Here is a 24119-nt window from a genome sequence, read left to right as displayed (position 1 = left end):
TTTTTTACATTATTTATTCCTAAGAACTAGCACAGAGGTCTTCCTACCATAAAAGACCAATAAATATTTGTTGGACGAACAAATGAAAATATCAAAAGTCATTTTCCAATTGTGGACTGGATTGTGTAAGCCTATTTTAATTAACAGGTTTGGGGTTTTGTTCCTAATATTTAAAAATGTTTCGCTGGTACAGCTTTTCACAATTCCGCTGGCAGCGTTCAGGATTTGGTGGGAACAAAGTCACGGGCTCAGAGTGTACTCGTCGCCAACTGGGTCCATATGGTCATCGTTGATTGGGTAGAAAAAGGCACCAAAGAAGGATAGAAGACGGCAAAGCGATCCGGCTTCGGAGGCGCCGCGCAGGCGCACAGCCGGGCTCCGGCCTGCGCTCAAGAGCGGGTGGCGGAGCTCCGGGGCGCGTGCGCGGTGGCCTAGGCTGGGGAGGCGGAGCTCCCGGGCGTGTGCGCAGTGGCCTGAATCCGGAGAGGCGGAGCCGAGGGGCGCGTGCGCGGCGGCCTGGGCGGCGGGCCCCTCCCTTGGCGGGGGCGCGCGGCGCGGAAGACCGCACGGAAAGGGGGAAGTCAGGTGGCCGCCGCCGCCACCAGCGCCAGTTTGTCGCCAGAAGGAAGATGGCGGATCTGGAGGAGCAGCTGTCCGATGAGGAGAAGGTAGGCGCCGCGGCGGGGAGGAGCAGGGCGGCCGGAAGCGAGGGCCGCGGCGCGAGGGCCGGAGTGAGCCCCGGGCGGGCTCCGGTGGTGGGCCGCACGCCTCCGCTTCCCGAGCGGGGGTCCGCCCGCCGAGCGAGGCCCGGCCGCTCCGCTCCTTGTAGGGTGTGTGCTCCGAAAATAGGAAGCGGAGCCCGGCGGGCGGGGGCGGGGCGGGGGCGGCGGGAGCCGGGCCTGGGGGTCCCGGCGCGGGGTCGGTCGAGGGCGGTGTGGCGCCGCCTGGCCTGGGGCTGTCACCGGGAGGCGGGCGGGCGGGAGGGGGAAAGGGCTCAGCCGACCCTCACTTTTCCCTGCAGTTTCTCCTCCCCGACGCGAAGTGCTTCCTGGTTCTTCAGGGTGTTTCCTTCCCTCCGGAGGACGCAGTCTCCACATCCCGCCCCTTTGCCCTCCCCTCCCTGTGCCGTCTTTTTCTTTTATTAATTTTCTCATTATTACCTTTTTTTTTTTAATTGCTGTTCCCATGTTCCCCGGAAGGCAGTATTGTTCACAAAGACACCTCCCCCCCCCCATAGTTGTTTTCTGCTTAACTTGGCTGCTGCTCCCCTTGGGGCAGATTTGGTGACATCCCATCTTCCTGATAGGACCAACTCTGTAGAGGGAGAGCAGAGCGGGTGCAACTCCTTTGACTGTGTGTTAAACGCTGTGACAGCAATAGGACCAGATGCACGGCTCAAGTTCTCACATTTGTGATGCAAAATCCCATCACTGAACTAAGACTTTTGTCCATTTTTTTTCTGTTGTCTTTTTTTTGGTTTTGTTTTGGTTTGTTTGGCGACTGTGGAAACTTCATACCTAGGGGCAAGGAATGTGAGAACTCTGTTAATTTTGAGTATTTCCTGGAAAAGCTTCATGACGTTTTTCAAACTTGACTGACATCTGAGTGTGGTGCACTTTGGAAATGTCCGCTCTTAGTGCCTGGTTTTGTAAGTCGGCACGTCCATGTGGGACACATACTCAGTTCTAGCTGGGTGGCAAAGGAACTCTAAGGGATATTTTCAGTGGGGACCCTCTATTTTTAGACTGTGGTGTTGCACCAAAATTAGAGTTCTGTCTCCTTATCCTTATGATTGTCCAGAAGTCAGCCTCATTTTGTTTTTGAAAATGTTTTTCTTTTGTGCTCCCTGGTGAGTGATGAAAAATGAACAAAATTGGGACAGCAGCATCCTTTGTCGTAATCCCTAAAAGTTGCTGTGCAGTGTTTACATGTGCAACATGGACTAGTTTTAAGTTGCTAATTGAAAATATAAGAGTGCAGTGCATGCAAAATTAAGTGTTACAGTTTTTAAAGGGATTTCTTAAATGTTTTGATTACTTTCGTATTAGTAGCTCTGATGGCTAGAAAGATAGCCAAGGAAAGAATACTCCGGGTAGGAGTTAATAGAGGTACCATGTTGTTGGAAACTCCTGAAATTTTCAGATGAAGCCATAAGATTCCCAGTTCTTGATACTCAGGGCACTAAGTTTCACAGAACACTGTAAGTTCATATACTGGTATAATGTTGGGACAAATGAATGAGAATTCTAATTTTAAATTTAGCGCCATTTTTGTGGCTTGAGTAAGAATATTCTGTTGTAATTTTACATACAGGTTTTATAACAATATGTTTTAATAAAACAGAGGCCAAACTTTTAGGTTAAATTTAAATAACCAATAATTTGAAAATTTAGCATTCTTGTCCCTTTATATTCCCATTATACTTTTACTATCTTAGGAGGAAAACGTTTCACGTGGGATCAGAAATAGAGGACTTAACGGTGATATTTGAAGACTAGTGCTTAAATCATGCTTCTTTGTCATTGCCTGTGAGTTCAGGAGGGTGTCTGAAATACTTTTTACACTTTAGTTGCTTGTCTTCTAGGTTTCTGGTCCTAAAGAAGGGTGGTACTATGATGTGTATAATACTGTACTTTGTATGTGCGTACTACATAAGGCACACATGTCGCATTTTCTTTTTAACTTAGTTTGATAGTTTCATTATTACTCTTTACTAGTAAGTAAATTAAGGTTCTAAAAGCGTTTTGTAGCTTACATGGGGAGGGAGTGGCAGAGGTGAAATTTAAACCTAAGTTTGTCAGAACCCAAGGTTTGCCTGCATTAAATGGCATTATGGTCCCTTGAAGTTGGTTTTGAATTTGTTGACAGTTTATTTTTTTTTAAAGAAAGCAGTGGCTCTTTGTAGTGTCAGGTTCTAAATTTGTGTTTATACTTAGTGAAAGGCTAACTGGTAGTCATCATTTTTAATCAAGCTTGTTTTTATTTAACATGTGACCATTTTTATGCTACTACTGTGTAGTTTCTTATTTGCCCCATGAAAGGAGGGTGTGGTAGAAGAGATTTGTAATCTAAGTACTGAGGAGGCTCAGGCTGGAGGATCTCTAGTTCTGAGGCCAGCCTACAAAAAGAAGCAACAAAAAGAGATTAGTGGCTGTTGTGGTGCATACCTGTAATCCCAGAACCCTAGAGGCTGGGCATGTGGAACAGGAGTACCCCAAGTTTCAGTAGCCTGTTCTGAGTTCCAGGATAGTCAGTCACCCTGTCTCAACAAAACAAACAAAAAGGAAAAATATCTAGGACATTAGGTTTCCTTTTAAAATCATGTACAGTTGCTTTTTTTGTATGTATTGTGATTTTATGACCTTGTTTCTTTCGGCTACAGTATTAATAGGAAGTAAATGTAGCTGAAAAAACAGTGATGTCCCTTAAAGCTATTAGTTTGTTGTGGTGTGACCCTGTAAATTTTACATAGTTAAAGAAACTCCAAGCCAAAAAGAGTTTTTATGTTTTTCTTTCTTGGATCATTTGTTGTATAGTAAAGCACTTTTGTGAATTTGAAATTATATGAAATTATATAATACAGTGATGTAGAGCTCAAATAAAGAGAACCATCCCAAACTCTCCTGAAGGAAGAAGTAATTGTTGAGTGGTTTTTTTTTTTTTTTTTCCTGGACCTCCAGCTTCTCCAGTGATAACAGTAGTCTACTTCTGTAGCTTCAGCTTTTGGTACTGGGCTTTGGGTAGCCTGGAACTGTGCAGGAGAGTGAGGACGACCTTGAATTTCTGCTCCTTCTCCTTACCTTACTGCTAGGGTTGCAAGCATGCAGTCTACTGCTGGATTTAGTGCTGGGGATGAAGGCAGGACTTTGTGTATGCTGGCCAAGCAGATCTACCATCTAAGCCACATCTCCAGCCGTCTCTAATTTATTTCTCTTTTTCCATTGTTATAGTCACTTAGGTCCTATATTTCATGAGGTTGTTTTGCTAATTTTTTTCTGCTTGCCCTGTATCTTAAGCCAAAATTTTCTCACCTCTGTGGTCATGATCAAAAATGCCTTATACAATAATTTATTTCTTGTTCATAAAACATAATTTATTTTAGTATTTAGTTTACAATCTCTGGGTTGACAAGATTATCCATTTGTAACAAAATTTCACTATTTAAGCAGTACAGTTAGATCAGTAACGACAGTTAGGAAAGAAATAAAAGTTAAAGTTAAAAGAGCTAGAAATTGTGCCTTAGCTGGTCTTTTTCCTTCTGCTGTATTTGCTATGGGCAAACTTTTCTTGTAGTTTCTAGATTAATCCCTCTGGTTGCTTGTATCTAAACTATACTTTTCTATATTCTCTAATAAATACCAATGCCTAAAGCTTGGTGTGGTTATATGCCTCTCTGACCCCGGCGCTCAGAGTCTAAGCCATCCTGGTCTACCTAGAGGCCTTGTCATTTTCTCCTTGAGTGACTGTGGCACTTCTCATGTGTACTGTTTAACCGTGCTCTGGTCCTTTTCTAACATCTTGAGTAAGTTTATCTCTTGGCCTTAGTTCCCCTGAACTTTGAGGACATAGTTGAAAATATGAATAGTACATGACATATAGTTAAAACATGTCTATGGCTTTTTATTCTCTCTAATGATTGGAGCTACTCCCAGGTCTTTACCGTGTTTTAAAAGATAAAAATTGTATAGAGGGCTTGAGAAATGGCTTAGTGGTTAAGAGCACTGACTGCTTGCTGTACCAGAGGACCTTTGTTCAATTCCCAGCACCCACATGGCAGCTCACAAATGCCCCAATTCCAGGATAGCCGACACCCTCAACACAGGCTTACATGTAGGCAAAACAGCAATGAACATAAAAATAAGATTGAATCATTTGAGAAAAAGGGAATTTTACTCTTTGTTCAGATCATCTGGCTCATTTAATTTTCCTTAAACTCAGTGACACATTGTTGGTATTAAGTACACTTTTATTCAATCCTTTGTTTTTTCTTCCCTTTTCTATTAGAATCCCTTACTACAGAAATCATGTCATCTCTAGCATCTGTCAGTACACTGCTTGTGGTTAGTAAACTGTTCAGGGGGGGGAATGAATGAATAATCCATACATCACAGAGTTGAGGGGAAGCCTGTATTGTGAAGAGTAAAATCCTATTACCCCAGGCTTTGCCGTGGAAAGCTAGCTATCCACATTTTCATTCCTACGCATTGCCATTGGTTTTTAAACACTTAGGTACAGGTGTCTGAAGTTCAAATGCTAAATATAATTTATATATAAGCAACTAAAATATTTCCCCTCCTACAGTTGGAACTGGTTTCAGAAATCTTGTGTTTATACAAATAACATGGACTGCTATATCTTATCATAATGTAAAGTTATTAACTGGCTTAACCAGTAAGCTATTTTGGAAAGTATTCATTCCTAATTTCATTCTGTGGAACTAATTTCTACTTCAAGCAGGAATTTTTCATATCAGCTATAATAGGACTTTTTTACAGTTCACACAATGAGAAAAGTTTATAGTATATTTCAGGGCATTTGGGAGCCATTTTAAATAAAATAGAATCTTGCATTTCAGTGTAAAATAACAGGCCCAAAAATAGCAGATTGCAAATTTTTTTAAGATTAAAAAGCATGATAACAGAACTTGACCTGTGGTTCATACTTAGGATTCATACTTTGATTCAAAGCCAGATCAATTACTGAAGTCGTAATAACCACAAGAGATTCATGCTTATCAAAGAAAATGGGGTCTTACCTTCTTGGAACCACTCATAACTTGTTCTGTGGTTGTCTTAGATGTAAAACAAAGAATTTTGCAAACTTATTATAATGTTTGTTTTATATATTGATTTATGTGGGGTTTTTTAGATTTACTTTATGTAGATGAATGTTTTGTCTTGTGTATGTATGTACACCAGGAGTGTGCCTGAATCTCAAAGAGGTTAGAAGAAGACTTCAGACACAGGAACTGGAGTTATGTATTCTTGTGAGTTACCTTATGGTTGTTGGGAATTGAATCCAGGACCTCTGTAAGAGCAAAAGTGATCTTAACCATGGTCTTAAACTTAGATATCTCCAGCCTTGGCCCTCAGTTTCACAAATTTATTTTGAAAGATACACAATTTTTATTTAACCATTAATGTAATAGCTAAGAACTTTGTTTTGTTGACATATTTTTCTTCTATTGAAAATAGATTTCCACACACACACTCACATAATATATCCTGATTACAGTTTCCCCTTCCTCTACTCCTCCCAGATCCTTCCTACCTCCCCTCCCATCTGGGTTCCCTCCCTTTCTGTCTCTCTATCGTAAACAAACAGGTTTCTAAGGAATAATAATAAAATAAAGTAAAAGCTAAAATATCAGAACTTGGCAAACCAAATAAGGAAAAGAGCCCTAGAGAAGACACAAGAAACAGACCCACTCGTTTATATCCTCAAGAATCACACAAAAACACTGAACTGGAAGCCATAATATGTATGTGAAGGACTTAGTGCAGACCGTTATAGGTTCTTCAGTCTCTGAGTTCATAGGAGTTTTGGTCATGTTGATTTAGAGGGCCTTGTTTTCTTGGTGATCTCCATTTCTTCTGTCTGGTACACTCTTTCTGCCTCCTCTTCGTCTGGGTTCTTTGAGCTCTGAGGAGAGGGATTCGATGGAGATATTTAGGGCTGTTTTAAGGTCTCTCTCTGGGCAATGTCTGGCTGTGGGTCTCTAAATTTGTACCCATCTGCTGCAGGAGGAAGCTTCTCTGATGATGGCTTTTATTGCATATTTTAGTTCACAGTGTTTCTGTTGGAAATTCACAAAAATAACTTTTGAGAGCTATCTCCATATTCATTTATTCATCAAATACAGGTTCATTGTTCCTTACCCAAAATGCATAGTACCAGAGGAGCTTAGATTTCAGTTTCTTAGTTTTTGGAGTATTTATACATAGAAAATGAGGTATCGTCATTTACGGATCTAGTTCTTGTAATGAAATGTATTTGTTTGATTGTACCTTGTCCACATAGCTTGAAAGTAATTTTATACATGTATACATACATAATTACGTGTGTGTGTGTGTGTGTGTGTACCCAAGAAATAAATCTGGGGTGTCATTCATTCCTTAGGATCAATCTTGTTTTCAGACAGGGTTTTTCACTGATACTTGTGCTGTACTTACTTACCAGGAATTCTCTGAGCCTTCTGTCTCTGCCTTCCCAGTGCTGCATCGTAAAGCCTGGCTTTTTATATGGGTCCTAGAGATGGAAGCCATGTCCTATTTTATAGACTGCTATCTCTCCAGCCTTTTATATAATACATATTTTTAAAAAATATTGTTCTATGTGTGTGTGCGTGCATGAGTTTATATGCACCATGTACATGCAAGTGCCCATGGAGGTTGGTGGGAGTCAGACCCTTGAGAAGTGAAGTTACAAGCAGTAAGCCACCTGATGTGGTTGCGGGAGACTGATCTGTTGACTGAGTTTTCTATCCTGCCCTGTTCCTGCAGTTGTTAAGTCCCAAAGAAATCACACAGAGGTCTACATTAGTTATAAACTGGTTGGCCCATTAGCTCAGGCTTCTTATTAACTCTTATAGCTTATATTAGCCCATTCTTGTCTGTATTAGCCACGTGGGTCGGTGCCGTATTCAGTGAAGCAATCACATCTTGCTTCCTTCTGTAGCTGGGTCAGGACTGCAGAGGAATGGGCTTCATTCTCCCCAGAATTCTCCTGTTCTCGTTGACCCGCTCTACTTCCTGTCTGGTTGTCCCGCCTATACTTCCTGCTTAGCTACTGGCCAATTAGCATTTATTTAAAACATAGTTGTAAGAATACAGAGCATTGTCCCACACCACTCTGATCTGCTGCAAGGGCAGTGATGTGCTTGCTCTTAACTGCTCTACTTATTATCTCTCCAGCCCTGTTAGACAATGTTTTTAACAAGTTTGTACATGAAATAAAATTTTATGGTATAAAATTTTCCATTGTGTTCTTAGTACTTAAAAAATACTATGTTAGAACATTTAAATTTTGGAGTTTTGGATTGGGAATGATGAACCTGTATTGATTTGAAGGATAAGAGGAAGAAAAAACAGAAAACGTGAAGTGCAGTCTTTGAAATCATGTTCTGTAACCAGCAGAGTGTTCATATCAGATGTAAAGAAACTTTAGAGAGGGCTGGAGAGATGGCTCAGTGGTTAAGAGCATTGCCTGCTCTTTCAAAGGTCCTGAGTTCAATTACTGGCAACCACATGGTGGCTCACAACCATCTGTAATGAGGTCTGGTCCCCTCTTCTGGCCTGCAGACATACACACAGACAGAATATTGTATGCATAATAAATAAATAAATAAATTTTTTTTTTTTAGAGAAAAGAAACTTTAGAAAGAGCTGCGCCCAGTGCTGTAGCAAGAAACAGTTGAATTATCTGGGTGGGTGGTAGTGGCGCATGATTTTAATCCTAGCAGCACTCGGGAGGCAGAGGCAGGTGGATTTCTGTGAGTTCCAGGATAGCCAGGGCTACACAGAGAAACTGTGTCTCATAAAAAAACATAAAAGGAAAAATTGAATCTGTATTACCATATATGGTCTCAATTATTATTAAGGAAAATTTAAAAATACAGTACTCCTCTTAACCATGCTCATTAAAATGAATTAGTTCATAAACATACAGTGATAATCATTTGGTTTTATGCCATTTAAATGACTTGAAGTTCAGAAAAGTTTTTTATTATTGTTTTACTCATAGCTGTCAATAAAGTATAGACAACTTTTAGAAACAACTTTAAATAGTTTTTATAAAGTGGCAAAATGCATTAAGGCCTAAGATTGAGTTTTTACCATTTGTGTCATGAACAGGATAAACTAGTTTCATTTCTCTGCTCCCACAAAAGTCTGAGCCAAACTTCTGCCTTAATCACAGAGAACAAACACGCTTCCTGTGTATCTCTAAATAATAGGCTTCAGTTACCTACCAAACATCAGAGTTATTGAACAAGACAGTTCTCCCTCCTAACCCAGGCATCGCTCCCAGAGCCCCTGCTTAACGTTTGTGTGACCTTCTTCCTGGTGTGGTGATCTTTTTGTGTGTTTATGTGTTCACAAGCCTACATGCATTGCTTCCTATGTTTAGCGGGAAATAGAGTTCTCATCAAAAGGGCTAAAGTTAGCTGACAAAAGTAAGTAAAATAAATCTTGATCAAGTGCAAAAGAAAGAAGTATAAAAAATAAAAAAAATGTTTATTCACGTTAATACATAGATCTTATTTTAAAAGTCAAATTTGCCACCTTGAAAAAAACCTTGCATGTTACCCTAAGAACTTCATTTTACTTATTGAAAGTGGACCCATTCATTGATTTTTTTTTAAGTAGGAAAAATGAATATATTGAAAAATATTGGTCCACTGGCAAGATGGCAAACTAATTTTGAAGAAGTGTAGGTGGGTGTTTCTTTCCCTCAGCCGCTCTCAAATAATCACTCAGAGGCTTAATCACTTAGTATTAAATGCTCAGCTGATAGCTCTACTTGTTAGTACCTAATTCTCAGATTTAAATTAGCCCATATTTCTTATCTGTGCTTTGCCACATGGCTCATGACTTGTTACCTCATTTTCTATATATCTTGCTTCCTTGGCGGCTCTCTGGTATCTCCTCTTACTCCTTCCTTCTTCCGCACAGAGTATTCTGTGCGTGACCTGTCAGCTTTTTATTAACCAGCAAGAGTAATACATATTCACAGTGTACAGAAAGATTATTCTGTAGCAAAGAAGGGTGAAACTGGGTGGTCAGATCTCACTGGAATGGAGTTAGAGAAAGGGGGATTGGATTTGAACAAGAAACATTTGTTGATTGACTATGAGATGGTACAGAATGAAATGGTATCAGTGCTAGTGCTAAACACCTAAGCGTGTTTAGGTGCGAGAGTTCAAGGGATCTTTGAGGGCACTTGAATGGCTGTTTCTTATAGGTAGTTGTCTACCAAGAGATTTCTTTTGTTCCTAGAATAATCATTGAAAAATTATGCTCTGATAGAAAGCAGTCCCATAAATAGCATTGGTCTTTTATTTTCATAACTGAAGAACAAAAACAATACTAAAAGTATTGTCAAAAATAAATTATTTTATCTAGTGGTCAGGTTTTTATAAAAGTTGAAAAATACCTCATCTTATGTTTCACTTTTTAATAATTGATATTTATGATCTGGGAACTCAATAACAGAATACTTGAGGCCTTAAGTTTCATTGCCAGCACCAAAATAATAAATTAACTAAATTTAGGTTTATGGTTTTTTAAAAAGGCTTTTCTAGAGTTTGTGTTGGTTTTGATAAAAAGCCGAAAGCACATGGGTACCGTGGAGTTGAATAGGATTCTAGCTTTCTCTTTTTGTGTTCTGTCTCTTGGTGTTTGAACAGAGTCTGACTAGTAGAATGGGAAGAAGTATTGGTATATAGAAGATGACAGGCGTACATAGACATTAATCTTCATAACCTGTAGGACACAAAGAAACTAACACATGGTGTGAAATGTCTGCACTCGAGAGCATTTTTAAGAATACTGACCCCAAGATTGGTAAGGTGGCTCATCAGGTAAAGACACTTGTTGCCAACTCTCATGACTGCTTGGACTCAAGAATCCACAGTGGAAGGAAAGAACTGACTCCTGAAAGTTGTTCTGCACCCTCACATATGCTGTGTGGTATGTACATACACGCATACACATACACAATAAACATGTTTACAATGCTAATATTATACTAACACATATTGTTTCATGACTTTTCTTGGGAAGGACATAAACAAATGTCTATTCAATCCAGATAGAACACAGATAATGAAGCAGTAAACAGTTGCACCCAAATGTAGCTTGGTGTATCTGAGTTTTTTGGTGTTGCTTATGGGAATATGGGTGACCCTTTGACAGCTGCAGCACCAAGTCCTGCCACCCTAGCGTGAGTGATGAAATTTCTAGACAGCTCTGTCATGTGGCAGAGACTCTCATTTCCCTCATTGTAGACAAGAAGCAGAAATAAGGAAATGCTGAAGAGACCAGAGCAAAATATAGCCTCCATGTATTCTCTTCTAGAAATCTTCCAGCTAGGCCCCCACCTCCCAGTAATACCATCAAACCCTATTTCCATCGGGTGATTAATTAATTGATTAATCTTGAGGGAGAGGATTCAGTCACTTCTCCGGAATCCCCCAGAGGGCAACCAGGCCTTAAAACATAAGTCTGTGGGGAGCATTTCATATTCACACTGAAACATCTGGCCATTCTAAACAAATGAGGGTTCATTAGTATTTCTAGATTTTTTTTTTTTTTTTCAACACAAAGTGACTGCTAAATGCCAGGTTTGGGACAGAGGTAACCTGTATTAAAGTGTCTGCTGTTTGACAGGCAGCATTCAAAGTATGCAGACAAGGGAGTGCACAGGCATAATCTTTCTCTGTTCTTTATTGTATTCCTAGGTAAATCTGTGGGGGATCTGGAGGATTTTAGAAGAGGACTTGGAAACTTAGTAATTTTTTGTTGTTGTTGCTTCTATAAATTTTGTTGTGTGCAATTTCATATGTGTATATATTGCATACTGGTTATTCTCTCCCCAACTCCTATATCTGTCCCTTCTTTGTTGTGTCTCATGTCCCACAGAATTTGACTAGAGCCATCTGTATGATTTTGGGTTTGGAACTTTCTATTAGAGCCTGGTAGACTCACCATTGTCTACAGAGTTGGGTAGTATGTCTCTCCTCTTCCAGACTCTGTTAGATTGCAGCAGTTCAGCAGTGGTGAGGACCCATGATCCCCATCCTCATCTGAAGCTGATTGTTGGGCAGGTTTAGTCAGTAAAGACCGCTGTTAGTTCATGATTCAAAGCTGCTTGTACTGAGAAGACCGCATTCCAAGTGCCTCTCCCTCTCTTCCGGCTCTTATATTGCCCCACCCCCTTCCACGGCCATTCTTTTTTTCTAGCATCTTCTACAGGCATGGGTCTCTGCATTTGCTCCCACTTACTGCAAAGTAAGGCTTCTTTAATTAAGGCTTGAGAACAGTTTGTCTCTGAATATAAACATAAATATTTAGAAGGCATTTTGGGGTCATGTCACTTTAGCTATACAATAGTTTAAGTTTCCACTAGGGCCTTAGACTTCTTTGCCCATGGGTTTTTGGCTGGATTTACACTGCTAGCTATAAATATTCTTCTGTGGAATGGACCTCAGATAGAGAGCTAGTGGTTGTTCTTGTAACAGTCACCATTTTCAGCAGGACCCTTACCTGCTGCACTATCTCTCTGGTACAGTAATGTTGTTGTTGTATATTATGGGTATGGATGTTTTGCTTGCTTATCTGAACTAACAGTATCTTGGGAAGATGGTATTTTCTTTCATTGTAGTAGACACATTTTTGTTACTTTAGCATTTGAGAAGTCCAAATGTAAAGTTAAGAAATTTCACAAAGTCCAGATTTAAATATTTCAGGCATAGCTGGTATAATCCAGGTAGAATTTGGGCCTCTGTCTTCTCCCCTGGCCTCCTGGTCCTGCTGCTTCTCTTTGGGTCTACCATTTAGTTTAGATAGAAGAGAAGGCTCTTGCTCTCTTTTGGTTACATAGTACAATAAAAGAAAAGTCCATTGAACAAAAAATTTAAATCACTTTTGCTTTCATAATAAAAACTAAAATAAAATTGACAAATTCTAAAAGGTATATACCTTTGTTTAAAAACAGCAAAACATTTAAAAGCTTAGCCACTAATTTGTATCATTAAAATATATTCTACTTGATATTAGTATTTTAATTCTGACAGCTCCGTATGTAACGTGTCATTAAGAATGTTAAAACGTGACTTCAGGTCTTAAGCTTATAAAATAAATACTTGATTATTTTTTAACATACATTTTTCAGTTGTTAACTGTGGTCATGTCTAAGACTTTTATTTTTTTTAAAGATTTATTTATTATGTATACAGTATTCTCAGTATTCTGTCTGCATGTGTGCCTGTGGGCCAGAAGAGGGCACCAGATCTCTTTACAGGTGGTTGTTGGGAATTGAACTCAGGACCTTTGGAAGAGCAGGCAGTGAGTGCTCTTAACCACTGCGCCATCTCTCCAGCCCCTAAGACTACATTTTAATGCTTCCTGACTGCTCTTTGCCTGGGGAGAGAGGAGGTTAAACAGTTTACAATATCATACTAGATCTTAGCAAGCACAGCATAGTAATTAGCATTGCCCTTGCCTTTTCTTCCCCCTTTGCTTCATTTTTAGGCTAACATATATTTGTTACCTTTCTGTTGCTCTGATGACCAAAGGAAACTTAAGGAAGAAAAGGTTTCTTTTGGCTTATGATTTCAGAGGGCTAGAGTCCATCAAGGCCGGGCATTAGGAGCAGGAAGCTGGCTTATCACAAAGGGATCAGGGTGTGGTTATATGTTTCAAAGCCTATGATATACTTCCTATAGCAAGATCTTACCTCCAAATGGTGCCACCAGAAGGGGATTGAGTATTCAAATACGTGGTCTTGTGAGAGACATGCTTCATTCAAACACCACAACATACAACAAATGGGTTTTACCATGGAATAAAATCTTCCCCCAGATCTGGTTCCCTTTATTCCCGGTTAATAAGAATCTGTATCTATCTGTATCCTGTTTCCTTAGAAAACCCCTAACAAACAGTTAATTTGCATTCCTTAGGTATTGCTCAGCTGAAGCCTTGGGAATTCTCCATTATAATTTTTGAGCGTTCCATAAATGTTAGGTTCATTTAATTGTTTTGAATCATCATCCATCTAACCAGACAGTATTTATGGACTGTTTACTGATCTTAGCATGATACTAGAGGTTGAAGATAAAAGATGCCCAAAGTAGTGGTCTGCTTTTCCTGGGGAAAGAGCCCTCAAAACAGTTCTGAGTACAGGGCAAAGAGGGATGAACAAGGCGCAGGGATAGAGCAGAGGATTTTGGCAGTGCTGCTTAGAAATGGTGCTGTGATAGACAGCCCTTCAGCTAGGTCTCAGATATACAGAAAAGACAAGACTTAGCACCAGTGGGTTTTTTTGGGGGGGAGGGGGCGGTTATAACTCAGACTAGTAGTTACAACCCTTCTCTGTGTGTGTGAGAGAGAGAGAGACAGAGATATGTGAAGGAAGTTTATACAGTGATAGAATTCTGCTGTCTGCTTGACTGTATGCACATTTATAAAGTCTTTAGGAACTGCTTTCAATTATGTGCAATATAATATCTAAATATATGAAGGAAATTAGTTTATATATATTTTTTAATAAAGGGGTTGTTGCCGGTGACAGTGTGTTGTCTATGGCAACCTACCAATTGCTGAATTTGGCAGAACTTAGGTCAAGGACATAAGAACCTTTGTACGCCTTGTAGAGGCATCTGGAGATAATTCTTGTAGCCTGAGGAGGAGGAGGAGGAGCAGCTGTATTGTGTGTCCCTAAAGGGTATCAGGGAAAACAATTACTTCTTATACTAAGGCTACACATTTTTTTTTAGATTTATTTATTATGTATACAACATTCCTTCCATGTATGTTTGCATGCCAGAAAAGGACACCAGATCTCATTATAGATGCTTGTGAGCCACCATGTGGTTGCTGGGAATTGAACTCAGAACCTCTGGAAGAGCAGTCAGTGCTCTTAACCTCTGAGCCATCTCTCCAGCCCCAAAGCTGCACTTTGTCCATTTTTTCTCTGCCTAGGACTAGAAGGTGAGAAATGTTACACGTGTGTGTGTGTGTGTGTGTGTGTGTGTGTGTCGTTTCTATCCTTCCCCTCTCCTATATTTCTCAAAAAAGTGAGCGTTAGCTCCTTATCCATCTTCCTCAGGATACGTACACCTTGTCGCTGTCATTTTAATGAATTGGGTCCCACAAGGCTAAGCAGCTCTTCCAGTAATCAAGTAGTTTCTACCTTGGGTAGTACCGTCCTTGAATCTTGAAATTACAAGAGGCTTTTCGTAGCTGCCTTTCCCACTTGAAGCATGCTTCTTTTGCCTGGCCTACATGTAGTAAACCTCACTTCACTGCCTTCCAAAGTCAGCGAGACAGACCACTTTGCTTGCATGATTATGGGTGAGGGGGCAGAAGCTTGGACGGTTTACTGGAGGCTGCATCACTGAAGACAGTGCTTCTTCCCCCAGCAATCATTAAGAGCCCACAGATACTCAAAGAGGACTAGTCCTTATTAGCTTCTCTCTCCATCAATGAAGGAATGTTTGTGTGCAGGTTTATGTAGCTCTTGGCAGATAACACAGCTACTTGAGACTTCTGAGTATAGTGACCAGGCATGCCTGGAAGACAGTGATCTACAACACTCCACCCTTGGCTCTTACATCTTTCTATCCCATCTTCAATATCCTCTGAGAGCCTGAAGGGAGTGGGTACAGATGTCCCATTTAGAGCAGTACATCCAACAGTAACCTTATGAATAGAAAGTTTCTGTTTCACTATCACTATCATGGCCCTTCCTCTTTCTAACCCTTTATTTCATCTACTGACTAAATATACCTAATCAGCTCTCTGTACCTGCTAAAATATTCTTTTTAGTAGCCTCTTATGCGGCAGACACTATGGGGGTTGGGAGCTAGCAAGCCACAGTCTTTGTCCATCAACATTAACCCATCTATTCCCTTGCTCATCATACACCCTGTGTATGACAAATGTTCTGCTGTAGTCTTATACATATCCATACTGTGTTTCCTTATCCCAGAGCTGTTTCTGAAGAGAATGATCCTTGTCTTGTATATATAAAGACTATCATTATTATGAAAGATTGTGCAAAGCTCATATCCCGCATAATCAGCTAATCGAGAAACCTGTCTATGCCTCAGTGGTGGCTAATACCAGGCTGTCTGCCATTGACCTCCAGGAAGCCTAGTCCCATGGGACACATATGTCATGTCACACAGACAACACTGGAGTTGGTGTGGCACCCACCCTGTCCCAAACTCTTTGCTGTAGAGACGACCCTGCTTCAGATGATATTGCTCACAATTTTTTACCTTTGAGGTGCAAGGGCAGTACAAGCTCAGTGAAAACCCTGGTTCAGATTTTGAGTCTAGGGCTAGGAATTTGTAGTATGGTGTGCTTCTAAGACTGGTTCCTACATCCCAATTAATTACAGAGGTAGTACACAGAACACTGAACACTATAGTGTACTGTGCTAGGCGTGCTATGTGGTTTGATGGGTAAGATTAATTAAATACTTAAAAATATTTTAACATAAAATGGGCTTATTGGATGTGCAGGAGCATATGTACTAAGGTTGTATGTTGTATGCAAAAAAGTCTTAAAGAGTATCACTAACCTTTTGAGTTTCTTTTTCAATCCACTGCAGTACTTTAGAATTAATTCAAGTTGTTTCATATATCTATAGTTCTTTTTTTATTGCTAAGTCATTACATTATATAGATGTACCACAGTTTATTTGTCCAGTGGATATTTGGGCTATAAATTACTTATTTCCAGTTTTGAATAATTTTGAATAAGTTTTGATGTGAATGTAAGTTGTTTTTGTATGTGGGGGTAATAATTTGTCGTGATATTTTTGTCTTTTAGGGTATTTGCCTAACTTTATTAAAAGTGCCAAATGTTTTTATATTTGTTGTACAGCTTTACATTCTTATAAGTATTGTAGGGAGCTGCAGTTGTCTTCAACCCACACCAGCAATCTTTTTATCTTACCCTTTCTGTTTTGTGTGGGGTAGTATTTTCTGATTTCTTTATCCATTTTCTGATGAAGAATACCAAGCATGCTTTTTCATATATGTGCATATCTTGTACATATCCTATTTGGTGAAGTATCCATTCACATGTTTTTGCTTAGTTTTTTGTTTTGTTTGTTGTTTTCACCTGTTAAATCATAAGAGTACTTTGTGTAGTCATGAATGGGTTTGCTGATAAAGTTGCCTATCTGGATAAAGATTCTAAATGCTTAGGATCAGAAGTTTCTCAGCATCCAGGACATTCATATTTTGGAGTGTTTTTCTGCATTTATGTAGTTTTGAGTCGAATGTACCTACCTAATTTCATCTTTCTCACATATGGACTTCTTTAAGAGTTCTTTATTTGTTTTAAAAGAAGTAAAATTGTGTGAAAATGTTCATCTGTAGACAGCCTTAAATTCTTAACTGTATTAAATTAGATATTTTACCTTTATTTAGCCTGATGTAATTATATTAAATGACTAAATCAGTAATAACAAACTTGTGTTTGTAGAAATGTTATAGCCTTTAAAGAACTTTGAAATTTATATAATACTGATTTGGCTTTTTTGTTATTTTAGCAGAATGTATACCGTGTTATTTACGTCTTCATTTCTGTCTTAGGTACGTATAGCAGCAAAATTCATCATTCATGCCCCTCCTGGAGAATTTAATGAGGTTTTTAATGGTAAGTCATTAAAATCTTTAAAAACTTACTCTGTGTGTGTGTGTGTGTGTGTGTGTGTGTGTGTGTGTGTAGGTAGGTAGGTAGGTAGGTAGGTAGGTAGGTAGGTAGGTAGGTAGGTGTCAAAGGACAATTTTATGTGAATTGGTTTCTTCTGTTATGGGTTCTGAGGATCTAGCTCAGGTTGTGAGGCTACCACAGCAAGTACTTTTACAGCTGGACCATTTGAACCCCTATGATAAGCTTAATTTGTAATGCTAAGGCTTGATATATTCTTCCTCTTCAGAGCTTTCTTTATAAGGAAATAAAACCTACTGAAAGTCAGTAAAAATGGGAGTATTTATCTGTTCCTCACAAGATTATAAAAGGACAGAAGGCTTGTTGGTGCCCCTTGATCACAAACTGTAATTATGTTTTCTATAGGCCAAACTTGTTTGAAATCTGTGAATGTGTTGTCAAACTAAGAAACATAGTCCTAAGTATTTTCTGGGAATTTATCAGACCATTTTCTGCTGCAGTTTATCTTTAATTCTTTGGAGATACTGTGCATCTGCCTACAGCAACTCTTTAAACTGACTTTTTTTTTTTAATTTCCTTTTCTGTTACCTAATCAAAATCTTTTGCTTTGTAAATACCATGGTGCATATTTGTGGATAGTTTGGTCATTAGAATATTTTGATCTTATGTGTATGGGAAGTTTTAATGCTTCAATAAAACAAACTGTACTCCTTGCAATATTCATAATATACATAAAATATAAATATAATATTGTTTTGCAGATGTTCGATTATTGCTTAATAATGATAATCTTCTCAGGGAAGGAGCAGCACAGTAAGTATTTTATTTTTCCATAATTAAGGTGACTGGGAAAGAATAGATGTTGTAAAGTTGACAATGAATGTCTAGTTCTTGACGTAGAGTTTCTGAAATACAGTAAAGTTTGCACAACTATTTATAGATGTATTCACATTTACATATATGTGTATATTAGACTGAGAAGTCACGGGTAGTTAGGGACAAATATGAAATAAAGTTCTCTTTTCTTTGGGTGTTTGCCACTGACTTACATACTACGTAACATCGCTCCTATATTTACTATGTACATGATACACAACATGCATATCTTTTAAAATCTCAACTTAAACTTTACTCTGAAGAAATGATTGTCACTTGCTATTAAATAATGTTTCAAAGCTTGTATAGCCTAAGTTTAGGCGGCATCACCAAAATAGTCCATATGTTCCCATGCCAGTTCTCTGGAGCAAATATATAAGCAGAAATGTGGGCTCCTCTTCAGTTGTTTTTGATACTGAATTTTTTTTGATGTATTCATATCTCTTTCCTACATGTGCTATTTTCTTCCCTTAGAAAAGATGTGGCTTCATCTTTTCTAGTCTGTCTTTCTTTTTTCTTTCTTTATTTTTCCCTCTTTTTGTAAGGGGACAAAGCAGGGCTATCGGTTTTTTTGTTTGTTTGTTTTTGAGTGGATAGAGTTGATGCCTCTTTACTAAAAGCCAAAATTTCATTATCTGTGCAAGTAAAATTTGACTCACTGAAAGAGCCTGTTATATTAAATCTAGAACACTGAAATACCTCCAAATACTTGTATTCAACAGACAGAAGAATATCAGTCTTCACCATTATGAAATCAGTAAGCCTTATAGGAATTTTTTTCATCAGATTCAGAATGTCCAGTATAAGACCATTTGAAATAAAATAGAATACTGGAAACATATCAAAGGCCTTCAGAACCCAAAGAAAGAACACTTTAATATCTATTTTGAAAAAAAGATTGGGTTTATTTTATTATTGGTTATATATATATGTATATGTGTGTGTGTGTGCTTGCTGATTCCCACAGAAGACATATAAGGATATTGAATCTCTTAGAACTGTAGTTAGAGGCAGTTGTGAGCTGCCCAGCGTGGGTATTGGGAGTTACTTCAAGTTCAGTATATGCTCTTAACTACTGAGCTATCTACCTAAGCCCTTTGGCTGATTCTGAAATGCTGAATAAGGTACTTATTTTGGAAGGGACTTTGGAAGTCATCTAGTACAAATTTGGTGTTATAAGGTAAATGAAGTTCTTACTAGCTAATAATAGGATTGGAAAAATCATATATTCTGATTGCTCTACTGTGAGTACCTTTTGCACTGCACTGTACCATTTATTTAAGTGTTTTAGATAAAAAAAAAAAAAAACCTGTCACATACTTACTTTAGTTTTTCCAGTTTGCTCCTCTTCCTACTCCTGCCTCCAGGTTAAAGATACATGAGGTTCACCTGCTACTAAATTGCTATTTACATTTCTCAAAGTATTCATTTATTTATTTGGTTGGTTCTGTGTGTGACAGCCCTAGCCGTCCTGGAACTCACTTTGTAGACCGGGCTAGCCTAGAACTCACAACGATCCGTCTGCCTCTGCCTCCCAAGTTCTGGGATTAAAGGTGTGCACCACCACCGTCCAGCCTATATGTTTTAAAATACAGATTTTATTAGAAAAACTTAATTCTAAACTCTAAGTGATTGAATTTACAAACATAGCTTTGAAGTAACTAATTCAAGGGTTAGTAAGTGTCTTAGTTACGGATGCATTGCAGTGATAACATAGCTGTATAAGCAACTTAGCCTTTGGTTTTGGAAAATTCCAGTAAATGATGGTACAGAATTCATGGTGGCAGGAGCTTATGACCGAGGCCATTCAAAGGACCAGGAAACAAAGAGCAAGACCAGAACCAGGGGATGACTATAACTTTGAGAGCCCTGACCCGGTAACCTACTTCCCCAAGCTTAGTCCTCGCTTCCTCAGACTTGCACAGCCTCCTACAGTAGCCACATCACCTGTGGAACAGGAGCCTTTTGTGGGCATTGCATATACAAAGTCTGACAGTCTGACCACATTCAAACTATTACTGGTGTGTTAAGAAAGTTGAAAGCAAGTAGCGGATCTGACTTCCTGTCTGTGCACTTCTGCGATTGCTTCCTTCAGTTTTTAAAGTGCTGTGTTGGGACCTTCAAGAGATGGTCATTTAATTTTACTTTGGTGTCTTTGTATTTATTACTCTCCTATAATAGATATAGTCTTAAAGTTTAAAACTCTCAATACTGTTCTGTTAAGTGGAGACAATTTCCTAGATGTATAGTAGTATCAATTTAACAGAACACAGTTGCAGTTCTGTATATAATTTTCCATACTTTGAGTCTTTCCTACACGTGTTACATAATTATCATGTAAATATATTATTCTTAAGTTATAAAAGAGGCCTTCGTCTATATCTCCACCATTTTGTAGCTAAGTTTCTGCTGTAGGCTTTTCGATAGCCTTGCAGCTTTTCTGTTTCTACTCACCGCACTGCATGATTTGTTGTATGCACCACTGCCACATTAGTCTTAAGAGGCACATCTGTCACTGTGCTTTGCCTCTCAGAGTAATTCTTCTATCCTCGATACCTTCCAGGGTTTGGTGAGATGGTTCAGTGAGTAATAGCGCTTCCTACCCATCTGTGCAAGCCTGGGGACCCAAGTTCAATCTCCTGATCCCATGTCCAGGTGGTAGGAGAGGACCAGCTCCATAGAGTTGTCACCTCCATACATGCAGCATAACAAGCCTCCTTCTGCCATCACAAGCAAGCATAATGATAATAATCTAAAAGATCTTCCAGTGCAACTCAGTAAATACCAGTGAGCACCTGGTTGGTGCTTTCTGTGGCATTGGACCTTTTCTATCCTTTATTCCTACCAGTCCCTCTAATTAAAACATTCTTCTCTTCCCTTCCTATTATCCCCTCTCTTCTCCCTGTCCCTCTCTTTTTGTCATGTGTGTGCATGTATGTATATTTAAATGTAATTACCCATGTGTGTTGGTGTAGCCTGAGATTGACATGGGGTCTCTTTCTCTCTTGCTCTCCACCTTATGTTCTTAGACAGGGTGTTACACTGAACCTGAACCTCACCCTTTTAGTTAGGCTTGCCGTCCAGTGAACCCCTGAGGGGAGCCAATTTCTGTCTCCCAGCACCAGGATTGCAGACCGTGCTCTGTCTTTACGTGGTTCCTAGAGATTTGAATGCAGGTTCTTATGTATGTGCAGTAAACCCTTTTACCCTGAGCTGTCTCCCCGACCCATCTCTGACTTTCAGAAGATAGAGCCTGCTTAATTTCTTAGAGTCACATTGATGAAATTATTCTAGGGGTGTTTTTGTTGTTTTTACTTTTGCCATGATACTGTAATTTCTTGAAAAAGCATTGGTAATTCTCGAATATTTCTATTTTTTGCTATGACTAGGTGTTCTCATTAGGCATTTATTCTCTCTTGTATTCAACTATAAGACTTCTGTCAATAGAAACTGTGATTATCACAGTACCTAGTCTGTAGACTAATTTCTTAAATAATTGTATATGTACATTAAAAATTGGTGATCATTGCTTCCAGGTTCTTTTAATAAGTGGCTTATATATGCTGGTTGTATTTTATTTTGCTAAGTTAAAAGCTGTGTATCATTGCTTGTTTTTTGTTTTTTTTTAACAACTGTATCTATAGTTTAGCTGTAGGTAAAAGAGTTACAGCTTTATTAACCTTAACATGTACAGTATAGATTTACTGTCAGTTGATTTTGAAAAATATTAGTATGGTTTTGAATAATTGGACTTTTTCTTTTTTAGTGCATTTGCACAGTATAACTTGGACCAGTTTACACCGGTAAAAATTGAAGGCTATGAAGATCAGGTATGTGTCATAAAATACAAATCACACTGCTTTTTGTTTTAGTTATAAAAATGTATCCTGAAAGAATTGTTAGATAGTATAATAGTACTCATTTTAATCATAGGCATTTACTGGCAAAGTAATTGAAATGCTCATTTATCTGAAAATCACTTTTAGCATTAACCCAGCTGTAATGTCTTACACCTGTTCTAGCTTTCATGAGGCTGAGATAGCAGGATTGCTGTTAATTCAAGGACAGCTTGAGTTACATAGTGAGTACCAAGATAGACTGAGTTGCATTGAATAACTTTACATTTAAAACCATGAAATAGTAAGGTTCCTAGAAAATAGTTGGATTATATCTACAAGTCTTTCTGTATTCTCTTTTCTAAAGCAAAACCCACCAAAAGTCATTACCATTTTTTGTTGTTGTTCTTTAGAGCTGTCATAGTCAGTGACTTGTGATTCTATTGAGTCATAATTACATGGATTGCATCAACTGATGGGGACAATACAAGAAAAAAGATTGGAAAGAGTCTTTGGTTGCTTCTGTTTGGCATTATTATATAGCTTAAGTTTTGTGGTTCAAGGGGAGAACTGTAAGACTAGACAGATAACTTGTAACTAAAGGGAAAACGTACATAGCTCTGCATGAATGTGAGTAGAGAGCTAGATGAGAAGTGAGGAGGGCTGGCTGCTCTTGCAGAGGACCCAAGTTTGGTTCCCAGCAACCACTTCAGACAGGCCACAGCTATCTGTATCTTCTGCTTCAGAGGTTGTGCTGCCCTCTTTTGGTCTCCATCAACATCTACACTCACATGGACAGACATGCAAACATACATACACATTCACATGGACAGACATGCAAACATACATACACATAATTTAAAATATAATTTTGGTCCGTTGATTTTTTTTTTAATTGGTTACCTTTACAGGCAATACTACATTGATTGTGTTTGTATTCTTGGTAACATTGACAATGATTGTCTTTAGATGAATCCGTAGAAGAACATTTACTACATTAGAAAATGCATCTTTTTAAAATACTTACTGGCTTCTAAAGTCATTTTAACAAGCTAGCATAATTTCAGTACTTCAAAAAATGTCTTAAAAAGTAGTGTATACTAATTTCATACATTGAGTGTAGTTTTAAGAACTTTAAAGATAGTAACAAACAGGGCTGGAGAGATGGCTCAGTGGTTAAGAGCACTGCCTGCTCTTCCAAAGGTCCTGAGTTCAATTCCCAGCAACCACATGGTGGCTCACAACCATCTGTAATGAGGTCTGGTGTCCTCTTCTGGCTTGCAGACATACACACAGACAGAATATTGTATACATAATAAATAAATTAAAAAAAAAAGATAGTAACAAACAATGGGCCAGTAAGGTGACTTAATAGGTAAAAGCACTTGTTGTGCAAGATTAATGACCTGATTTTGACCCCTAGAACCTACAGTGGAATGAGTGTCTTGAGTCTCAAATGCTGTCCTCTAAGCTAAGCATGGTGGCAAGGGATTAGCAGACTCGAGGAAGTTTAGAATGTTCACTTTCCCTGTCACCATGGTTCCACATGGTCATCCATCTTGGCGTTTTAGGTGATTTTCATCTGGGCCAGCCCAACAAGATGCATAAAAAGGTTTATGTTTATATATGTATTTTTATCATTCCTTGAAAACAGTGACCCACAAACCATACGTGTACATATTTAACGTACATTTATTACCACAAAAAAAGTTAGAAAAGCTAGATCCTATGTTGTCAGCTTTATTTACATCAGAGGGATAGGAAAGTCCTGTCACAGACTGGTACAGCTGCAGAAGAAAAAGGCTTTGTTTTGTTTTGTTTTTGTTTTGTTTTAAGTATGACACAAAATAAAGAGGTTATTCATGTAATTTAAATGTACATAAATGTATAAACTATATTTTAAAGTTTTGGAAGTTAGTAGTAGTAATTAGTTTATAAGAAACAAAGCACATGCTGGAGAACAGAAAGAATGTGAGCACCAAACAGATGAGGACTGGAGAGC

General features: G+C 38.7%; 1 protein-coding gene across 1 annotated transcript in view; it reads left to right on the top strand.

The window, feature by feature from the left end:
- Positions 1 to 297: 297 nt before the first annotated feature.
- Capza2 (capping actin protein of muscle Z-line subunit alpha 2) overlaps positions 298 to 24119 on the top strand; it is a 40390-nt gene continuing 16568 nt past the window's right edge. Inside the window, exons 1-4 of the mRNA XM_050145913.1 lie at positions 298 to 668; positions 17327 to 17390; positions 18167 to 18218; positions 22048 to 22111. Of these exons, the coding sequence (XP_050001870.1) occupies positions 630 to 668; positions 17327 to 17390; positions 18167 to 18218; positions 22048 to 22111 (219 nt within the window). The 5' untranslated portion in view covers positions 298 to 629. The remainder of the gene's footprint in view (positions 669 to 17326; positions 17391 to 18166; positions 18219 to 22047; positions 22112 to 24119) is intronic.

This window comes from Alexandromys fortis, unplaced genomic scaffold, assembly GCF_014885135.2.
Source record: "Alexandromys fortis isolate MF-2015 unplaced genomic scaffold, M_Fortis_MF-2015_v1.1 scaffold_34, whole genome shotgun sequence".
Lineage (NCBI taxonomy): Eukaryota > Metazoa > Chordata > Mammalia > Rodentia > Cricetidae > Alexandromys > Alexandromys fortis.
Note: the sequence above shows the minus strand (reverse complement) of the source record. Positions and strands in the feature narration are given on the sequence as shown.